Below are 19,760 nucleotides of genomic sequence, written 5' to 3' on the forward strand. Positions count from 1 at the left end.
TATTGGTGTTTAATTGGGGTCAACATGGATACAAGGTTGATCAAGTGCTGCTTGATCTCATATGGATTAACATTACATAGAAAATGTGTGTGTTTAAAGAACACGTCCAGTGGAAATGAGTATTTTAAGACTTCAAAAAAACATTAAACACTGCTAACTAGTGGTATTTTCATCTTAGATGCAGGGAGATAGATAGATGAGGGGTAGAGAGAAACCCAAACTATAATAGCAACATGAGCTTTGCTCAGTGGAGCCAGAGTCAATAGGATTATGCTGAATAAATTGAGTACATTTGCCTAAAATTTCAAAGAGAACCTAAAAATATCCAACTTTCCCAGATCACTCTTAGCATACATAGACCAAAATGTACAGTTCAACATATACATCTTATTTACAATAAACAATAGACACTAGTTGTCTACTGGCTGTCAAAATAAGGAATGTTTACAAAGAATTATGAGAAGTAACAGCAACAAAGATTGTGTCCGTCCTTCAATGTGTGTGTGTGTCTGTCTGATATACACATAAATGAATGTAAGGTTTTAAAATAAGCTGATCTTGATCCGTGTAGTTTGTATGTTACTGTGGTAGATCTGTGGGGGTGGGGGTTGATCAAGCTGATCATAGAACTGTTCATAGAACACAGCCAGTCATAGAACTGTTTTAAGACATTTTCACAAACAAACCAAAACAAATAATAGCACACTTTTAAATGATTAATAAATCTGATGTAACAAACATAACTACATTTACAAATACCATATTTATATATATGCATCTGTACCAAACATCAAAATCATGCACTTCAGCCTTACTTTATTCCAACCGTCCAAAACACACACAAATGTCAGTTCATGAATGTAAAACGCACTATTCCACAGACAATTCATCTTTTAGTTCATAAAGACAATGATTAAACCGAGAAGACTCAATTTTGCATTTCCAAATTCATAATTCCACATGCTAGCTTCCAAAAACAAAACAGGATGACGTCAGCTCCAGACATTTTCAACCTCTGACCTTGTACAAATGTCCATGTGATTGCAATGATTGGGGAAAGGTGCTTCAGAGGAATTACACCAAGTTATTCAAGCTGGGCGTTTGTGTTCAGGTCTGAATGTAAAACATCGGATAAAGAGCATTGGCTTTTTGCCCATAAGGCCTAAGTGCAAATTTAGTGGGTTACTTTCTACAACCTAAAAACCTTCTTTAGTCTCATTGAATACCACGTCTAAAACAAAGAGTGACAGAAAGGCAGTGTCGAGAAAAAAATGAATATTCGGAATATGCATCTGAAAATGCACAAGGCACTACATGCACACAAAAAATGTAGGCCTACTCTCAAAACCAAGTCCAACTACTGAAACGCACTGTCATTAACTAACATCTAGCATATTAATTACTTCATGTATCTGAGGTACGCTGTCCAGGTATAACATGAATTATTTTAATTTCACTGAGTTCCTTTTAACTGATATCCTACTGCTTTTCCTGTCAGTGCCTGCGTGGGCTTCTACCACAACAAAAATAGATCTATGCTGGTCTCCTGTACAGTATGCAGGTTCTGTAAAAATCTGATAAGCGTTCCATGGATGGATACAAGTATGACTGTTAAAAACTGATGTCAATTAACTATGTACCTATTCCACTGCACAAATAACAGGTGTGCATTTCATTTGTACCTTAAGAGCGTTCTTCTGTTTTCATACTACCTTAGAGTAACGTGCAAAAATATCTTAGCTGTATAATTGTTATATAAAATTATGAATTTAGGTCATTTCAAATTTAAGATTTAAGAGTTATCTGCATGTACCTGTTGGCATGGTAAATGCTCTCTTTTGGAGAAACTGTGCAATCAGTTTTGCAGATGTGCTGATTGAAAGAAACAAGTATAAATAAAAGTTTAAGGAAAGTGCCTTTGAAATGTAGAGAAACAACATTAAATGACTGGTAAGATGTACTTGGTAAAATGATTTTCACTCGTGCATGATTAGTAAAACCACCAAATAACAAGAGAACATCTTCAGCTTAAATGCTTGCAAAGAGATCATCTGAGAAACTGTTGCTTACATTCACAGAACTCAGATACCAGGAGTATAAAGTGCTTTTAACATGACTAAAATCTTAAATAGCTTTCTTCAGCCAAATGTTTGGCTGCTTGTAGCATCTGGAGATGAAGTCATCTGAGTTCTGGTTTCAGTAACATTAACAAGAGGGAATTCTGGGAAGTCTGTTCCTCCATGACTTCTTAAGCTGACCTGTCCATTGGCAACACTATACTGTGAAGACAGTCCAGACCGAGATGACTGGAACTGAGATCGGAAGTTATGGTCAAAAGTGGCTATTTGAAATGTCTGACTGATGCCCTGAGAGTCTGATTTTTTTGGAGATGACACCTGGTCCAGAAAGTCCTCAGTGGGAGACACAGAAGAGGGGTTGGTCTCATCCCCTGAAAATGAGAATGAGTGTTGGGAATCTAAAAGACCAAAGTGGGGCTTCTCCAAAGTTGACCGTAGAGGAGAGCTCATGCCTGATCTAAACCGACCTGGGGAAGTGAATTGTTTGTCTGTAGAAAACAACGCCTGTCCGGCTCCATCATTCACAAACGTAAGACTCTGGTTGTTAAGGTAGTTGTCGTTCTGACTGGTCCTCTCCAATGCTTGCTGGAGAAACTTGGAGTACTCCTGAAGAAGGCTGGCTTTCTCTGCTGTGGGGGCTTGAGAACTGGTTCCCAATGCCTCGGCAGGGCTGCTTTCAGAAACATCAGAGGAATTGATGGATATGCTGGAAGTCACTTCCGTGTCTGCTACGCTGAAGTTGATTTCGGGCTGTCCGTTAGCCTTGTTGGAGTAGTGGTCCAGGAGGGACTGCAAAACTTCATCTGGAAGAACATTCTTCTCATGGCTTGTCTTGATCTCCACATTCAGAGTCTGAGTCTCTGAGAGGATTGTGGCAGGAACAGTCTCATCTATGACAGTGGCCACAGCTGCCTGAGTGACAGAAGGCTGTGAAGAAATGCTACTCACATTCAGCGCATAGTCCCGATTCGCCGTGGTCGCCTGGAGGTAACGTTTCTTTTTAAGGAACTGCATGGCATCGTCATAATTTGTGCTGCATCCAACCGGCTTTGCTGGCCCACCCTGGAGAGGATCGACTGTCTCCAAGTCAGAGCTTGGCTCTACATCCAATAGGCCCTTGTTATCCACAATCTCAAATGTATATCTGGTGACCTTTCCCTCCTCAAACGTTGACAAGGGGGAAGAAGGCTGGGGTTGTCCCAAGGGTTGCTGCTTCACATTCTTCTTGCTGGCAATCTTCTTAAGCACCAACTTTGGAGGAGTGACGATATCTTCAGCAGATGATTCTCCTGTAAGGTGCCGGTTTCCTGGTGAAGACCCAGGAAGTTCAACAGAATATTCTGCCACTACATACTCATCCTTCACCTTCGTGGTCACAGCGTAAAGAGGAAGACATTCATTCTTGCCAAGCCTGACTTCCGACTTCTGTTCACCACTGCACTCCACAACTCTGTCGGCGACAGCAGTGAATGGAGTGCGATTTTTATCAGAGGACTTTTGACGTTTTTTCTTGGGTAGGGCACACTCCTTGGAGGAGAAGGAGAACGCAAGGGTTTCTGGATCTCTCCCGAGGAGAAGGCCTTCTCTGGCAGCGGCTTTTTGAGCCTTCCTTTCTTTGTTTTCATGGCACATGCGCCTATGCTTCAGGACTCTATCAGTTCTGGAGAAGTACTGAGGAAGAAATGAATAAACATCCAAATTAACAACTTTACAGAGATCCAAAATACACGCCTCCTCCACTCTTATATTAAAAGCAAAAGGGTGCAGGGATCACATGCATTCTTTAAAAATGCTATAAAAGTAGAATTTGTTATTGAGCTCATGAGTGAAAGTTTAGGCATTATCAAAGAGTACAATGAACTCATAAAACAGAACAACTATTATAAAATGAATAATTCAGGTCATAAAAGCTGATTGGCTGAGACACCTTAGAAGCAGCTGTAAAATCCTGCACGCACGGGCACTCACAATGATTAGATTCTGCATGAACGTTCCAGGTTTTCAAACTGTGTATGTTAATAACAAAAGTAGAACATGTTGCCTGGAGGGTGAAGTATTTATTGTGAATATTGTAAATAAAAAAAAATTATATTGAGCATTGGTGTATTTTATAGCATATTGTTTTTGTCCTAATTGTATTAAATCAATGAGCCACTTGAGGCCGTGCATTACAGTGCTTTTATCAGAGGTAGGCGCGTCTTGGGTACGACCACAGCACTACATCGCTTTAATTCACATCCTCTCATGGACTTTTTACTTTAGACTAGTGTAGATATTAGAATTCCATCATCCCAACCTGGTGACAGTAATCGCACTGATAGGGCTTCTCCCCACTGTGGGTCCTCTTGTGTCTCTCCATATGATATTTCTGAATGAATCTCATTCCACATTCATCACATCGAAAAGGCTTTTCTCCTATTGGGAAGAGAATTGGTTACAGTTCTGTGTTCCTCCATTCTACATTATGCACTTAATAAAAATAAAACTAATTTTATTTGATGAATTCATAATGCAATATCCAGAATACCATTTGTAAACAAACTGGTGTCTGTGGTCTGAAAACAAGATAAAGGTTTTAATGTAATTTCTTACCGGTGTGAATTTTCTCATGTCTCTGCAACAGATACTTCTGGATGAAACGCATGTCACACTGACTACACTGAAAAGGCTTTTCTCCTGTAAGTGTATTTGAAATGAGGATGAGAATGGGGGAGAGGCCTAATGAAGACAAACTTTAGATTTGCATGTTTAGCATGTGTACATTGGGTTACGTTACCTGTGTGAATGAAAACATGCCTTTGTAGATGGTAATTTGTTCGGAAAGCTGCATTGCAGTGTTCACAAATGTGAGATTTTGGACTCTGATGTCCTAGTGACCCATCCTCATTAATGGTGAGAATCTAACAGGGTGATAATTTAATGTAAATTTACAGTCACATTTGTTCAGCTTTCAACGTTCTCATTTACTACTTCAAAAAAGTGAGAACACAGGGTCATTAAGAGTAAATCAAATGTTGCATCTCCATGATTTACAGTGTGATGGTATCGCTACCTTGGCAGGTGATCGCTGCTTTCTCTTCTTTTTTTTGTGACACTCCGTAATGTCCCGCCCCCGTTTCTTGTCTTTCTTAGTGAGAATCAGTGAGTCAGACAGCTTCATTTCTTGTTTAATATTCACCTGACAAGAATACAATTTAATGTTAGATCTTACTCTAAAATCATCACTGTTTAATAAAAGTCAAACACAGAAATCTATATTTTAATAGTGAAATTACAACAAAAAAGCAAAGTTAAAGCTCTCTGGCATTCACTGAATGACCCAGTGACATAAGATCACAAACACTACGACGTCCAGGGGCTCACGGGCATGTGGAGTGTGTACGGCAGCTTATGGGAGAGCCGCTGGGAGAACTCTGACTGTTCCATCGCATCATTCTTCACGGTCTCCTCGTGAACCATTAGTTCATCGTGTGAGATGAGGTCATGTGAGGACAGTGTCCCTCCAGTTAGGTCTTCATCCTCCTCCTCATCATCATCTTCTGCAAGGAGTGGTTGGTTGGCCAAGCTCTTTTCCCCAAGAGCCAGGGCTAAGCTTCCTCCCCTCCTGTCCACCCCTGATGGCACCAAGGCTCTTGATGAGTGGTGTAGGCCCAGGGTGCCACATCTGATCAGCATTCCCTCTAGCTTGTCATCGATGTTCATCTCTGTGACTTATTTAGCTGGTGTTACGTACCAGGAAAGGGCTGACGGTCATTGACGTATTAAGTTTTCTTGACAGGAGTCTCTACAGTTGCCCAGAGGATATTACTCTCCTGTCAACCTGAGTGAAGATGGATGTACAGAAATAGATGAGACAAAAAACAAAACGTCTGTCTTCAGTTTCTAATGGCTACGTCAAGAAAAAAAGTCATTTCATTCAATAGCTTATAACAAGTTAAAATAAGATCTTTACAAGGGACAACGCACACTATTACAGAACCCTAATAAATAAGACACCCATATACACACACGATTCTGAAACACATTTAGGACCAATAATCTTGACAATCTCAAATATTAAACCTTTTGAAGTCACATGTACAGCTGGCAGAGCTGAAGAAAAAAACAACTACTACTTACTGGGTAGCACATCTGAAGCAACGTTAATTAGCCATCTAGCTAGCTAGGATCACTGAAAATAAAGTAAGTTCAAGGTTTCAAGTCCTCTTTCAAATAACTAGTCAACTGCAGCGAAGTCATGTCGTTTTCGTCATGAAAACTCAGGTTAACCAGGCTACCTACCTCTAGCTACCTAGGAATTTTAATCCTGGGCCCTGGTAAAAATTTTTGTGTAACTTAAAAAAAAAAAAAAACCCTGATGTTACCAGTAAATAATGTTCTTGTAATAGGCCATGTCCTTGCGAAGTCAGGTGGCTGGCTAACAGGTTGTGGCGTTAGCTGGCCAGCAGTGTAGACAGTGAAGGGCAGGTAGCCCATTACTGGGAGAGCTCGGTTCGTGTGAAACCTTCACGGTTAACAGCTCGTCCCAACACGGCGTCGGTGTCCCGTCTCTCCCCCGAACACCACAACCGCACACCTAGCCAGCTAAGCTAGCCGCTCGGCTGGGCTAGCCGCCAAATGAATATTTGAATAGGCACCGCCACACAGACTCCTCGGATAATCCACGTAAAAACCCCCTTTATTATGAAAAAACACGAATTAATTCTGCTTGTAAATCGGCGTGTGAGTGTAAACAGCGCCGCTGTCGCAGGGCCCCTAACCAGCCAGCTTCGTGCCCCAAACTGCACCCTGACCGTCAGTTAGCTGGCCGCCTAACTCCGTGTATTCGGGTTCCAGGCCTGGAAAATCACAACCGCGGCTAGCCGAGCCGGCTAGTCAGTTAGCCACGACGGACAAGTTGCACTTTGACAACGACACGATTAACTACTCGATTTTTTTGGATAAATTTAAAACAGTCAGCGAGCAATTATATGCAAGCTACAACTATAAACTATCTAGCTAGCGTTACATTACGTTACCTTACTCGTTTTTTTTGTTTTGGTTTTTTTTTACAGCGCCGATGGCAACGCAAAATTAGCAGTCATGATCTTCGTGTAAAAGTTTTCTATGCAGGTTGACGGGGACTGGTTAGCTGGAAGGCTAACGGCTAGCCTGTTACATTCCATCCGTGCGGCAGCTATTCGCGGTGCATTGTGGGAGCTGTCTGGCTCCTCGAATTCATGCAGGTGGAGAGAAGATGGATTTAGATGTGTCATGCGCCGCCCGAGACAACAGGGATGATCTGTTTGCATGTCGTCTGATTTCATATTCATTATTGGTTGCATCAAATATGTAATGATTCCTAGGGCTGTTTTAGGTGTTGCTTTCGATTTTCCCCATGATATCTGTGCAACTACCAGTGTACTTCATTAAGCCATGCGTGAAAAGCATGGCATATAAAATATTTTGAATCCTTACTGGAACATTCTCCTCTCAGAAGGTGTAGTATTTTTTTGCAAAAACAAAACTGCCTTGACAGGACCAATAAAAAACAGTTAAAGTATATAAAAGTATACAAAAGCTTTGTGGTTTTGACCTATTTTTTCCCCACCACCATAATAGAATACTCTCAGCCACCAGACACTTTATTTTTATTATTTTAAATATTAAATCCCATCAGTAGACAATGTTGCTCAGATGCATGGGTTAATGTATCAAAAAAGTTAAAGGTTTATGCCTAAAATAAGCTCCATTTGTGTCACTCCATTTTTGGAGGTACAAGAAGTGAGATGATTCCTCATTACATTAGAACCATTCAGGAAAACACCAACAGGAAATGTTCCACTAAAACGGCATCTGGCATATTTGAAATCCGACATACATTTTAAAGCCCCACTGAAAGGCTCAAGTCTCGTTAATGTAGAAAATATACATAAATCTAAAATGGATATAAATTATAAAATATAAATCTAATACAAATATTGCTAAGCATATTTTCAATGCATCTCAATATTTTAATTATTCACTTCTGTGTAAACCTTTCAGACAAGAATTTGACAAATTAACATTTTCTCTCTCTTCCACTTGTAAAAGTCTAATTGTGTTTGCCGGCATTTCTTCTGAATTTGAAAGAAGGCCAATTTGTACTGCATTTTTTCACTGCCGACACTATCACAGAGGTATTTGAAGCGATTTAAAACGTCCTAACACAAGAGGGCAGCATGAACACACTAACAGACTCAACGCAATTTTGATACACTATTGTATTCATCTTACCTTCTTATACCAGCACAACACACACTATTACACCATTACCACATCGGTGTTACTGCAGTGCAAAGAACGATGCCTGCTCTGGTCCCGACCACTGAAGGACAGGCAAAAGGGGCTCATAAAGTACACAGAGAAATGAATGAACTACTCTCTGTAACTGCAGAATTATAAAGTGCTCCAATGATGTCAAGAGAGCAGTTATAATGGGCATTGAGTGTCGCTACTAGGAGGCGTTTCTAATAAAGTGTTAGTGAGTGTGCAAGCTTGTATCAAACAGTCCACATAGAAGGGCACCCCAAGGCTCAAATGATACTTTACCGTTATGTTCTTGGCTACAATGCTTTTGGAAAACTCCAGCTTTTCTGAGCGAGCGAACACGCACGCACGCACACACACACACACACACACACACACACACCAAATAGGAGATAAAGCCAATTATATGAAGACAAAAATGAGATATTTTGATTATTTTCAGTAACATTATTAAATCTTTAAAATAAACAAGATCATAAAATAGAAAATGTTTAAAAAATTGTATTTATTAGTGTTTGCACAATAAAACAGCAAATATCGTACAATTGGCTCCAATGTGTGTTATTGAAGTTATCTGTTCAATATTATTCTGCATAAACCAAAACAAAAACAGCAAGCAAAAAAAAAAAAAAAAAAAAAAACCAAACACCAGGGGTTGGGTAGGCCAGGCAAAGTTCCTCACAAAACTGTTACATGGGGAAATTATTGTATCCTGACTTTCCTGTGTGACCTTCATATTTCTTCAGAGCCAGATTTAAATCAAAATACTGACCCACCCACACACCATCAAAAATTACAAGTCCAGCATTCATAGTGGAATCCATGGCCACAAAGAAAATATGCAGCATAAGGTCTCGCATAAGACATAAACAGCAGGCTTATATTTTTCAACCTAATTGGACCATATAAAGGGAGTAGGCCAGTGGTTATAAAACAGTTTGCGTGTCCTGGCAGAGTTTGCAGAAAGTGCTTACAATGAGCATTCAGAATTTTATTATGAACATCAGCAGAGAGATGTCAGCCATAGGCCATGTAAGCTCAGTTATCAATAATCCTGGATGCTTTATTTCCAGAATGTATTCACCCCCTCAATATAAAACAGAACTTTGTACTTTTAAGTTTCTACGGAATGGGCATGATTCGGATGGTTAGAGAAACCCTAAAGTGATGGTCCTGTACTGAAACTCTGAAAATGTTTTCTGTCATTAGAGCCTCAAATGTTTGTGGCACAGACAGTCTGGCACTGATGTCAACCATAAGCAGATCACAAGACATTTCTCCGGGTACACAAAGTCATTAGTGCTGTTTTCAAAAAGTATAAAACATATAAAAGAGGAATGATTTTAGCATGGATATTTGCATAAAGTTACTTCATTAAAAAGAAAATGATTTTACCATAACCTGTAATCCTTCAGTCCTTTCAGAATTTACATAAATCTTTGTACATACATTTCATTAATGACAAAGAAAAGTGATTCCAACTATTTTGTTTTTTAGCTTGTACAAACAAAGCTCCTGGGCATTTGGTATGAAAAAGTGGTGTAATCCACACCAGTCAATGATGGAAAATAAATAGAATAAAAATTCCTCCAGTCATTACTTTATTTATGCATGTATGTTAATGCATTCTAATATATTTACGCAATATACCCCTAGATTGTAGTGGATTTTAGCAGAGGAAAATGTCATATTCAGAGGAAAAAGTTCCATTCCCCTAGGTCAGCCTAGGGGTGTGCTTCTGTGGCAACGGTGGTTCCTGTACCAACGCAGATTGTGCCTAGAGCTCATACTTACTGAGCATCTCTGCAAGAGTGCTGATCTAGGATCAGTTCGGTCTAAATGTTGGTATTCACCAGGAGATGAACAACTGATCCCAGGTCAGCACTCTTACCCCGAAGTGTTTGTACAGCTGTATGGCCGTGTGGTAAAACTCTGGCTCGAGTCACAGCTCACATCTTGCTGAAGCACTCTTTAGCATTATTCCATACTTGAATTCCCTACAGACCAAAATCAGGAGTTGGGAAACAATTACGATTCCTCTTAATTTGAGGTTAAAACCACAATATTTTGTTAAGACTTGTGTTTTTTCCATTGTTACCAACAACGATTACATGCTGTGAGCCAAGATCGGCTTTGTGTCTCATTGTTATTATATCACAGAAATATGAATATAGATATCACACAGAGCTTTTAATATTTGGGTGTTTGTCACTGACTATTACGCTACACAGTCTATAAGCTTCCTCTATTTCCTCCTGTACATGCCCCTATGTCTACAAAGGGATCACTCACCTTTTTACACATGCCGATTTGCATGATGGCATAACTGATGAGAGCCTCTTTGAGGTCTCTGTCTTTCTGTTCCTGGAACCTCTCTATGTCCTCCCAAGCGTTTTTCACAAACTCTCTACACACAAGAATAATGGCAAAATAGGGCAATTCAGGTCTCATGTGGAACCAGTAGCCATTATGAATGAAGAACAGCTCGTATTCAGACTAAAACCACTCCATCCTGGTCCTAGCCCAGGACAGCAAAGTGGACCAACCAACCTTATAATATTTTTATTTTAAGTAAAACGTAATTATGAAGTAAAAAAAAGACTGCTCACTCGCACTCTACGTTTCTCTCCTTCACCATCTCCTCTCCCTCCTCAATCTGGGTCTCCAGCGTTTTCAGTTTGGCCTCTCTCTGCTCAGGCGTCTCCTGGCCAAACAGCTTGCTCGTCATTCCTTTCAGCGAGAAGGTTCGGACAGTCTGCAGAAAAAGGTTCGATCAGAACTGGATGTAAACGTGTATGATCTTCCCTTAAAAGGCTGTGTTTTCTCCATAGATCCCATATTCATGAAGACGGTATAAGTGACTGCTCTGAATCTCTGACATTTTCCATTTCCATGTTTGTCATTTCCAGTTATCATCAGCTCCGTCAAATTGTGTTCAAAACTTTGTCCAGCAGGCAATTTATGAAACACAAAAGCTTAAAAAACCATTAAGCCGTTGGGTTATTAGGTGTAAGATGGTCTAAATGTGGCTCATTGTGAGCAATTTCTGCAGGCCCAAGTTAGAAAAGCAAATGGACCAGAAAGCCCTGATGCTACAGCCCACTGCTGGACGACGACAGAGCTGGGGTAACCGCGGGGCTGTTCTGGTAGTGGACGGACACTCACCCCAGTAGCCAGCTCCTCCCTCTGCTGTTTCTTGGACACCAGGTCCTGCGCGGTCATCTCCAGTTCAAACTGACAAAGTTCATGTTTCCTGCACACAGCCCTGAGCACAGTACAACACCAAATCAACCACTTGAAAAAAATAAACAATTAAAGAGAAAAAAATAAACACTAAAGAAACAAAGACAAAAGCAAGGGTAATTTAAACTACGGTAATTAAACCCCCCCCCATGGGCCAATCAGACTGAGTTTTAAACACTATACCCCTGCTACAGCGTAAGAGATAATATCATTGACCACTTCACTTTTTTTTTTTTTTTTTTCAAAGGCCAAATAATCTAACCAATATTACTTTCGGTGATGGCAGCGGCGTGACAGAAGAGGCCTTTGAGCGGTCTTTGAGCGGCCAGACCAGACGTGCAAGAGGCAAAGTCCCTCCAACTCTGCCCACTGCTGCTTAGTACTGATGAGTCCTTCTCCCTTTAGCTTTTACTTCCAGCTCTAATCTAACACACATGGGCTTGAAACTAAACTCTGGAGCGTGATTCGTGTTTCTGTTTTGAAGGCCATGGCTACAGGCTGTATACTTTACTGTGTGCATCAGAGGAAATACACTGATCCAAAATCTGTTTGTCATTCCGATTTTGTCATACATATTTGAATGTATATTGACATTTTAGTCACACCATCATTCATATTTTAAATAATTCAATTGCATACAATCATACATGTGCAGATCATTGCGAGGAACCTTTAAAATATCTGACGTGCAGTGTGTTGATGCTCTCAAAACTTCAAGGAGTGCTAACTGATGACCCTTACAAGTAACCAAATACACATAATACTGAAAGTGCCCTCCTGAACCAGAACCCCATTAACAGCTGTTAGTAAAATGCTCCATTAACAGCAGTTATTAAACCCTAAATCACAAATGTAATACCAACGGGAGATCATGTACTCTGTTACCATCATTTTAAACAATTTTCCAGAGGCAGAAGAGATACATCAGAGCAAAACATTTTGAATACTAGACCTTAATGCCTCCATGTAGAAGAGATATTCCTTCAGCTGGTCGGCATAATGTTCCTCTTCCTCAAGTATATCATCTATGGAAGCAGCATACCTATCAAGAGAAAAGGCTCCTGTTCAATCCTTCAAATACACACACAGGCGTGAAATATCTCAAATGTGCATCACAGTGTGAAGTATATTAAAGATCAGGAGTTTAGGAGTAAGTGCTGTACTTGTAAACCCCTTAATCCAGAAATGGAAACTGCTGCTCAAAGCAACAGAGTAGCCACAAAGCACGGAACAGCCCTTCTTAGAAATGAGGGTTTCAATCAGATAACACACTTCATTATAAAGAAAAATTTTTTTTTACCAGAAGAAACAGCACTTTGGTGCATGAAGGCAAACGAAGGCTCATCGCGTTCACATGCATTTGACTTAATCCTTGGGAAAAGACGAGAAACATGAGCCGCGGAGCTGCCCTGACAGCTACCGAAGGAAGCTGATGATGGACAGGCCGCCTGCCCTCACGAGAGCACAAACAGCAGCTGACAGGGAGCCACAAGACCAGGCTTGGGACTAGATAACCTCCGACCTTGCAGCCGAGCACAGCAATCTGGAAGGCATCAGGGCAGATGGCAGCACAGACCGACAGAAGTCGTACAAGGCTGGCTACCATCAGGCTAACACCACCAACCACAGGCACCGATACTCCAGTGAAGTTGTGACAACTCCTCAACGTTTCAAGAACGCTGCTAATCTTTTTGGCTCAGGCTGCTACAGATACATTTGTTGTGAGCCAGCCAAGCTGAAACACAAACCTCCCAGGAGTTTACCTTCCCGACTACTTGTTAGAGGGGTCAGCGGTAGTGGTGAGGGCTTCACTAGAAACTCGAGTGCCTTCAGATCAACTCCGCAAATGCATTTTACAGCTCTGGACAGGGAATCAGATTTACGTGCTGCGGGGCATCGTGCAGCACCTTCAAACTTCAGCTCTGTCGATGAGCTCTCAGGGGGTAACAGGATAGGCTGGGGGGGGGGGGGGGGGGGCGCACTGATCCTTTAAAGGCTGCACGAGAAGAGCTCATAAAGTGGCAGTGGTATAAAGTAATGTTCTGTGCACGTGTGTGCATGCATATGTAACGAACAGAATGAGGTTTGGGGGGGGCACTCACGCATCCATGTGGTGTCCCGCACTCTGTAGTCCGTCGCCCATTTCTCTCTCGATGGCACTCCACTCACTGTCCAAATCAAAAGAGCTCATCAGCTGCCACTGGGAGATTTTTCAATGTGCCTGAAGCACTAAACAAATTGAAACTGCTTCTAAGTGCCAGATATAGTATAATAATATAATATATAATTATAATATAAACAGCTTGGTTTCAAAGATCAGTCACTAACTTTTGTAACATTAATAATATTTTCAGCCGTGATAACTAATTTAAGTAAGTAATTGAACGTGGTAAAACAGTTACAGTGGGCACCAAAAAAGAACTAGTAAAATTAAACTACATCAGGCTTCAATTGCCTGTGAAGAAGGCCGAACAGACACTTTGTGGTATCAGCTTTAGAACTTCAGAAGAACAGGGCAGGATCTCATCAACAAAATGCTGGTTACACTACAACCTCAACTGTGAGCCATTATCTGCTATAGACCAGGATTAACAGGCTTTATGGGTATCGAACAGCATGAATGTTAGGTGTGACCAGTGACGTGAACCATATGTATGCAATCCTAAAGATTACAACAGCACTGTTTCTATTGTGATGCACTGTGTCAAAACTAAAATAAAATCCCCACCTGAAGACTCTGCCGTAATTGCCATGAACTTTGTAGACCCCATACAGGCGATCAGCCACTCTCTGAATAAAGAGTTCAAATGAGTTAGCAATGAATTAGCACCTCTTATAGCCATCTGCTAAAATGATGTATGAAATGGTGTATGAATATAATTTAGTTGCGTATACGCAATAAGTTCTACAGCTACACATTTATGCAATTAACATGGTTTAGTCTGTTGTATACAATCTCATTCCAAATAAGGCAAGGATTACTGCAGCATTACTGTGATTTTGAAAGCACAAAAAAGCCTGTGGTTTTGGAGTGCACACGCCTGTGTGTGCGCGTGTATGTGCGCGGGTGTGTGTTCATACTCACTGCTCTCACACGCAGCAGCTGCGTTATAACAGACTGCAGCTCATCTCCATAATGCTTCATTTCTGAAAACCTCCTGAGAGAGTGTGAGTGAGAAAGACAGAGTAAGAGAGAGAGAGAGAGAGACACACACACACACACACACACACACACACACACACACACACACACACACACACACACAGGGTCAAGGCTTAAATACAACATATGATGTTGCTTTGACACTCCCTCCTTCCCCAAACTTGTTTTTTTCTGAAAGAGGACTCATAACTGTGGGCTGCACTACTGATACAATTGTCTGCATCCCTAACAAAGCCTGTGGTAAATAACTTACTTGTCTGGATTCTTCACCCTGAAGGTAGCGTTTAGAGCCTTCAACCTCGAATCTGCCTGTAAAAGATGACAAAAGAAATTATCAAACAAACATCAAAAAACAGCAACAACAGATTTTTAAGGGAAACCACAAAAACCCTTCAGAGCAATTTGAAACACTACAACCCTCTCCCACCCTCCAGAAAAGGGGGGGATCTGTGGGATGGTCCAGGCAGCTCAAACAGACTTCCTCTAGCTGTTTATATACACTAGCATGTACCGATAAAAGACCCCTCACTGCAGCAGTACTCTAACTGTCACATGTCATTACCATACTGAGAACTAGAACCTACAGACACATTAATATTCATCCAGCTCAATATTGGTGTGGCATATTTAGCCATAAGTACCAATATACAGTCAAGCTACATATCGAAACTAAATTACATACATGCAGTATGGGTCTCAAGGAATGCACGAACACAAATAGACATAAATCACTAATGAAATACCTTTGCCTGAAATCCGGTCTCAAATACCATTTCCTTCCAACCCTGTTCCTGTAGTGGAGAGAAGTCATTTTGAGACTGTCAAATATAATAGTCTTTATAACAGAACATACTACCAAAGTGTGAGACCTTAGTCAATATTGTACATTTGTGTGATAAAGTAAATCATGCTTAAAAGCCTCAGAGATACAATATTTGGAATAATTCACAAGAGATTAAAATAGATTAAGGTACCAACAGACAGAGCATGTGTTTGATTATGGTTTCTACCATAGAGGGTCATTAAAACTTTTGTGGCATTTTGCACTGAGGAACGTCTCTTCTTATTCAAATCAACCCTACCTGAGTGAGAAAGGAGAAGAACATCTGGTCATTGGACAGGACTGGATGGGAGGCGACACGGAGCAGGAAGTTCTCCAGCCCCACCCTTCGCCTCTCCACAAAGTCCGGATCCAGATTGTCCGCCGACAGCTTGTGCCACACAAACTCTGCCTGCGACATCAGAAAACCAGTAAGCTAGAATCCTACCAACGCCTGCAAGCATTTCAGCAAGATATTGCACTTACCCGCTTCTCTGGTAAAGGTGGAACGACTATGAATGGATAGGTGACTAATAAATAGTTTCTGAGAAGCTCAAATTCACTGTAACGCCTCCACAGAGAGTCGGGGGTAGGATTGGCCCCTTCAGCCACAGCATCGACCGCCCTGCAACAGAAAGAGTTGAGCAAGGTATTTATTGACCATTTTGAATGGCCGAAGGAAATACCACATATGGGTTTAACAGTATAACCAAGGATACCACCATGGTCAGCATTTGCATAATGTGGCATTAGTATTTTGCCAAATGAGGATGTTGGGATTTTGACAGCTGTAAATGAAATGGTTTTACTCCAGGAGACAATGGCTGTGAGAATAATATCGGCGGAAATCCAACCTTGACCTCACGGTTCAGAACAGTTTTCTGCTACCATCCCCTCAAGCAGTTGAAGGAAAACCAAGGAACAAAATGTTGGACACTGAACAATCTACTCTGAGAAGAAATGAACCCTTATACACAAGTTTCAAGAAACAAAAACCAGTGAAATCTGAATTTGCTCTCCAGGTTTAACCAAGCGTCCCAATAAAACCGAGTTAACATAAACACAAAGAAGATCCACAATCTTTCAAATGTCTTGAACTTAGACCATAAAAGTTGAAATCTTCAGGGTCTATTCAAACATACACCACAAATTCAGCTGTGATGAGTAATCCTAGTGCCTGGAACCAGGAGTTCTTCTAATTTAGGGGCAGAGCACCACTAAAACGCCATAATACAGAGCAGCAAAGCAAAGGTCTTGTATGGAATTTTCCTTATATTGTTTCACAAGTTAGCAAAGCATTACACTTAATGAGAAGCAGGCCATCTACTTTAAATGCAATTATACAGTTGGCAAAAGTACACATCAGAGGAAGACAAGAGAAAGAGAGAGGGGAAAAAAAGAGGCTAACAGGGAAATGTGAAAGAGGGGGCAGAGAGAGATGGGGGAGCCCCTGAAATGAGAGAGCAGGATCCAGAGGACTCCAGGGAGGAAATGAGAGCCCATAATGGGCTCTATGCTAATAACCCTCACAAGATCAGCAGTTCCACACTCGCTGGGAGGCATACTGTACCCCATCTGCGTGACTGTGCCCAAGAACCCAGTCACCCCAAAACTGCTCACCCTGCATTGTATGGGATAAATAAACACAGACTGTATGCACGCGTGCGTGTGTGTATGTATGTGCAGCTTGCACAGATCCCCAACAAAACATGTGTTTCCTTTTATGGGGAGATCTGACAATACTGCTCTGTGCACTCCAAGGCCGCGAGTGTACAACACAGGATTTTTCAGTTTGCAGTGTTTTGTTTAGAAATGACTTGATGCTGAAGCAGCCTGCATTAGCATTGAGCATTCTGCCCCAGGCGAATATCTCTGTAGCTAACAGAAGTCTGTTAATGGTGACCCTACTGTAGATGTTGAATGTTTGCCACAAAGCAGCACTGCTCGAATGGTAGCACACAACCTGGCTCAGTGAGTTAGATGGGCTGATAAAAACGCAAATGTTGTGACTTTATGAATGGGTCCTGTGACAGAGTTAAATTAGCATGTGCCTCTGGTCCTAAAGTCAACACAGCTGAGACAGTGGTTCAAACCACTGACCCGTCTCTTGCATAAAAAGTGACACTTCTTGTTTTCCAGAAGTGCTATTGAGTAAGAGAAACAAAAACAAAAATTGCACACTCTCCCACAGAGTTCCTGATTCGTATGAGGAGTCTCTACATCTTGAGTACTGCACAACACTGTGGAGATGGACGACGAAAAGTGGACAGGCTTAGTTGAACGGGAGAGGACAACCTTTCGTAAACACCAAAGCATGCTTTGCACTCTAAAGCTGGAACGCCTCTCCAGTGTTACATTTCCGACAATGTGCTGGGAGTTGGGCGTAGATTTACACCAGCTTGTCGCTTCTGTGAGCCTTCAGCAGGACTGGGAAAGTCCGGTACTGGACAGCCACCACTTGGCACAGTTTAGTGTTTCCACTATCAACAAATCGTCAAGCCTTTGATAATCTGAACATGATGCGAGAGGGATGGAAAGGGAAAACATGCTAAGGCACGAGGCTCCAGGACCTGAATATCCTTTAAGGTCATCCTTTGCCCATATGGCATTAACATAGAAAGCATGTTGTGATAAAGGATGAATGTTTTCTGAACAATCAAATGGTACCCCTGGCCCCCACACACAATAAAAATAGCCCCCCGCCAAAGATAAATAATTCTCACACTACTAGCAGGAGATTTATTCAAATTCATACCCCAAAAGCCCTAGACTTCAATGGCCGGTTTCAGTCACCTTAATCTTGGATTATATTCAGTCATCTGGACATACTGGTTTTGAGCATACCTAACCTTTCCCCTTAGCTTCTCCCACACGTCCTTTTACTTACCACACATGAACCACAACATAATTGCACTGCTGAATTGCAATGAACATTACAACGGGCAGGACAATTCATGAAAAGGATAAGTTCAGTGAAGCCTGGGCCTGAATATTATAAATGCACACGGTCACACAAGACCATGCTGACATTCACCCTGTTTTTATTATGATCACTTAGTTTTCTTGACGAATATGACACTTAAAACAGTTCAGGTACAGAAATAAAGATGGTTGGACTCAGCTTTTAAACTCAACAGTATTAAAGTTAACGACAGGGCAGACAGAGGGGTGAATGATTTACCGTGTTTCGATGAGGTATACAGTGTAAGTTTCCTGAATGCTCACTGCGTTTTTTCCTGTTCTTTTCTCGGCTTCAGCCACTCCGATCTCCATTCTCTTTAAAAGAGTGCTCCCCGTCTCAACCATCTGGGGGAAGAAATGTAAACACGCCTATTAAGAATGTGTTTATTTAATAAAAGGGAAAAATGAACATGTGGAAAAGTGTAAAACACTCGTCTGACTGTCACTCACAACTGTCTTGGCATTCAAGACGGATCACAAGATCTCACTCATCTGACCATGTACCTGTGAGCCCAACACAACCACCCGGTGCCTTTACTTACTGCACTTCGAGGTAGAGGTGTATTTCACTGAAATATGTTCTTATACATATTTAGGCAAAGTGTTTTTTATGCTTTATGATTTCCATGTGCACGCAGTATCAAAGCCAACGAGTTATTTACTAAACAAGATGTCCAGCGGTCGGTGGACAAGTTGCAGTCTGTGACATGTACACCTAGATAGCTCGCAAACGTTTGCTGGAAAATGAAACTAAACTATTTCTAGACCGGGTGTCACAAAACTAGACTTGTGCGGTCGTTATAATCTCAGAACAGCATCAGAGAGGTTTGGTTTGTTCCGGCCGTTAATCGACACGATTAGTCAGCTATTCCTCTCCAGGAGACTCCGTGGACGGACGTCGGGCCTCTCTGAACCGACCAGCTTCCGTCAAGACCGACTTACCCTGCAGCTCAGGGAACACTCGGGTTTTGTTTTAAAAGCAACAGAAAACAACATTTTTTTTTACCGTGTTTTTAATATTGTTTTCTAACTCCGAAGGTGTTAAGTCAGTGTTTCCAATCACCGCTACTTCTTCGCTTCCCGTATCCGCCATAATCCCGACTGTGTCCTTTTTTGACGCATGCGCATTTGAACGCACCCTCCCTCGCTCGTTATGGTTTGATTACTCGACCAGATCAGACGACGAACGGGATGTGGAATAAAAATA

The 19,760-nt window shown here is 41.4% G+C and overlaps 2 protein-coding genes across 5 annotated transcripts; both read right to left on the reverse strand.

Annotated features, from left to right (window-relative positions):
- Positions 1 to 748: 748 nt before the first annotated feature.
- znf148 (zinc finger protein 148) lies at positions 749 to 7,342 on the reverse strand. 4 transcript variants are annotated; one of them, XM_077002411.1, is made up of 7 exons: positions 7,102 to 7,342; positions 5,442 to 5,898; positions 5,131 to 5,256; positions 4,855 to 4,978; positions 4,671 to 4,754; positions 4,375 to 4,493; positions 749 to 3,749 (listed from the first exon to the last, which is right to left on the reverse strand). In XM_077002411.1, exons 2-7 carry the CDS (start codon positions 5,778 to 5,780, stop codon positions 2,139 to 2,141), a joined length of 2,403 nt encoding a protein of 800 aa, XP_076858526.1. In that variant the 5' UTR covers positions 5,781 to 5,898; positions 7,102 to 7,342; the 3' UTR covers positions 749 to 2,138. The 4 variants fall into 4 exon arrangements, with proteins under 4 accessions (XP_076858526.1, XP_076858525.1, XP_076858528.1 ...); XM_077002410.1 differs by having other exon boundaries at positions 7,097 to 7,342; XM_077002413.1 differs by lacking the exon at positions 7,102 to 7,342 and adding an exon at positions 6,443 to 7,062.
- A 1,510-nt stretch (positions 7,343 to 8,852) lies between these two features.
- Positions 8,853 to 19,682, reverse strand: snx4 (sorting nexin 4). Its single transcript, XM_077002414.1, has 14 exons — positions 19,560 to 19,682; positions 18,774 to 18,898; positions 16,079 to 16,217; positions 15,855 to 16,004; positions 15,516 to 15,563; positions 15,026 to 15,081; positions 14,695 to 14,767; positions 14,338 to 14,399; positions 13,712 to 13,777; positions 12,562 to 12,651; positions 11,532 to 11,631; positions 10,976 to 11,121; positions 10,659 to 10,773; positions 8,853 to 10,363 (listed from the first exon to the last, which is right to left on the reverse strand). Exons 1-14 carry the CDS (start codon positions 19,644 to 19,646, stop codon positions 10,316 to 10,318), a joined length of 1,305 nt encoding a protein of 434 aa, XP_076858529.1. The 5' UTR covers positions 19,647 to 19,682; the 3' UTR covers positions 8,853 to 10,315.
- Positions 19,683 to 19,760: the final 78 nt, after the last annotated feature.

Source organism: Brachyhypopomus gauderio, chromosome 4 (genome assembly GCF_052324685.1).
Source record: "Brachyhypopomus gauderio isolate BG-103 chromosome 4, BGAUD_0.2, whole genome shotgun sequence".
Taxonomy (NCBI): Eukaryota; Metazoa; Chordata; class Actinopteri; order Gymnotiformes; family Hypopomidae; genus Brachyhypopomus; species Brachyhypopomus gauderio.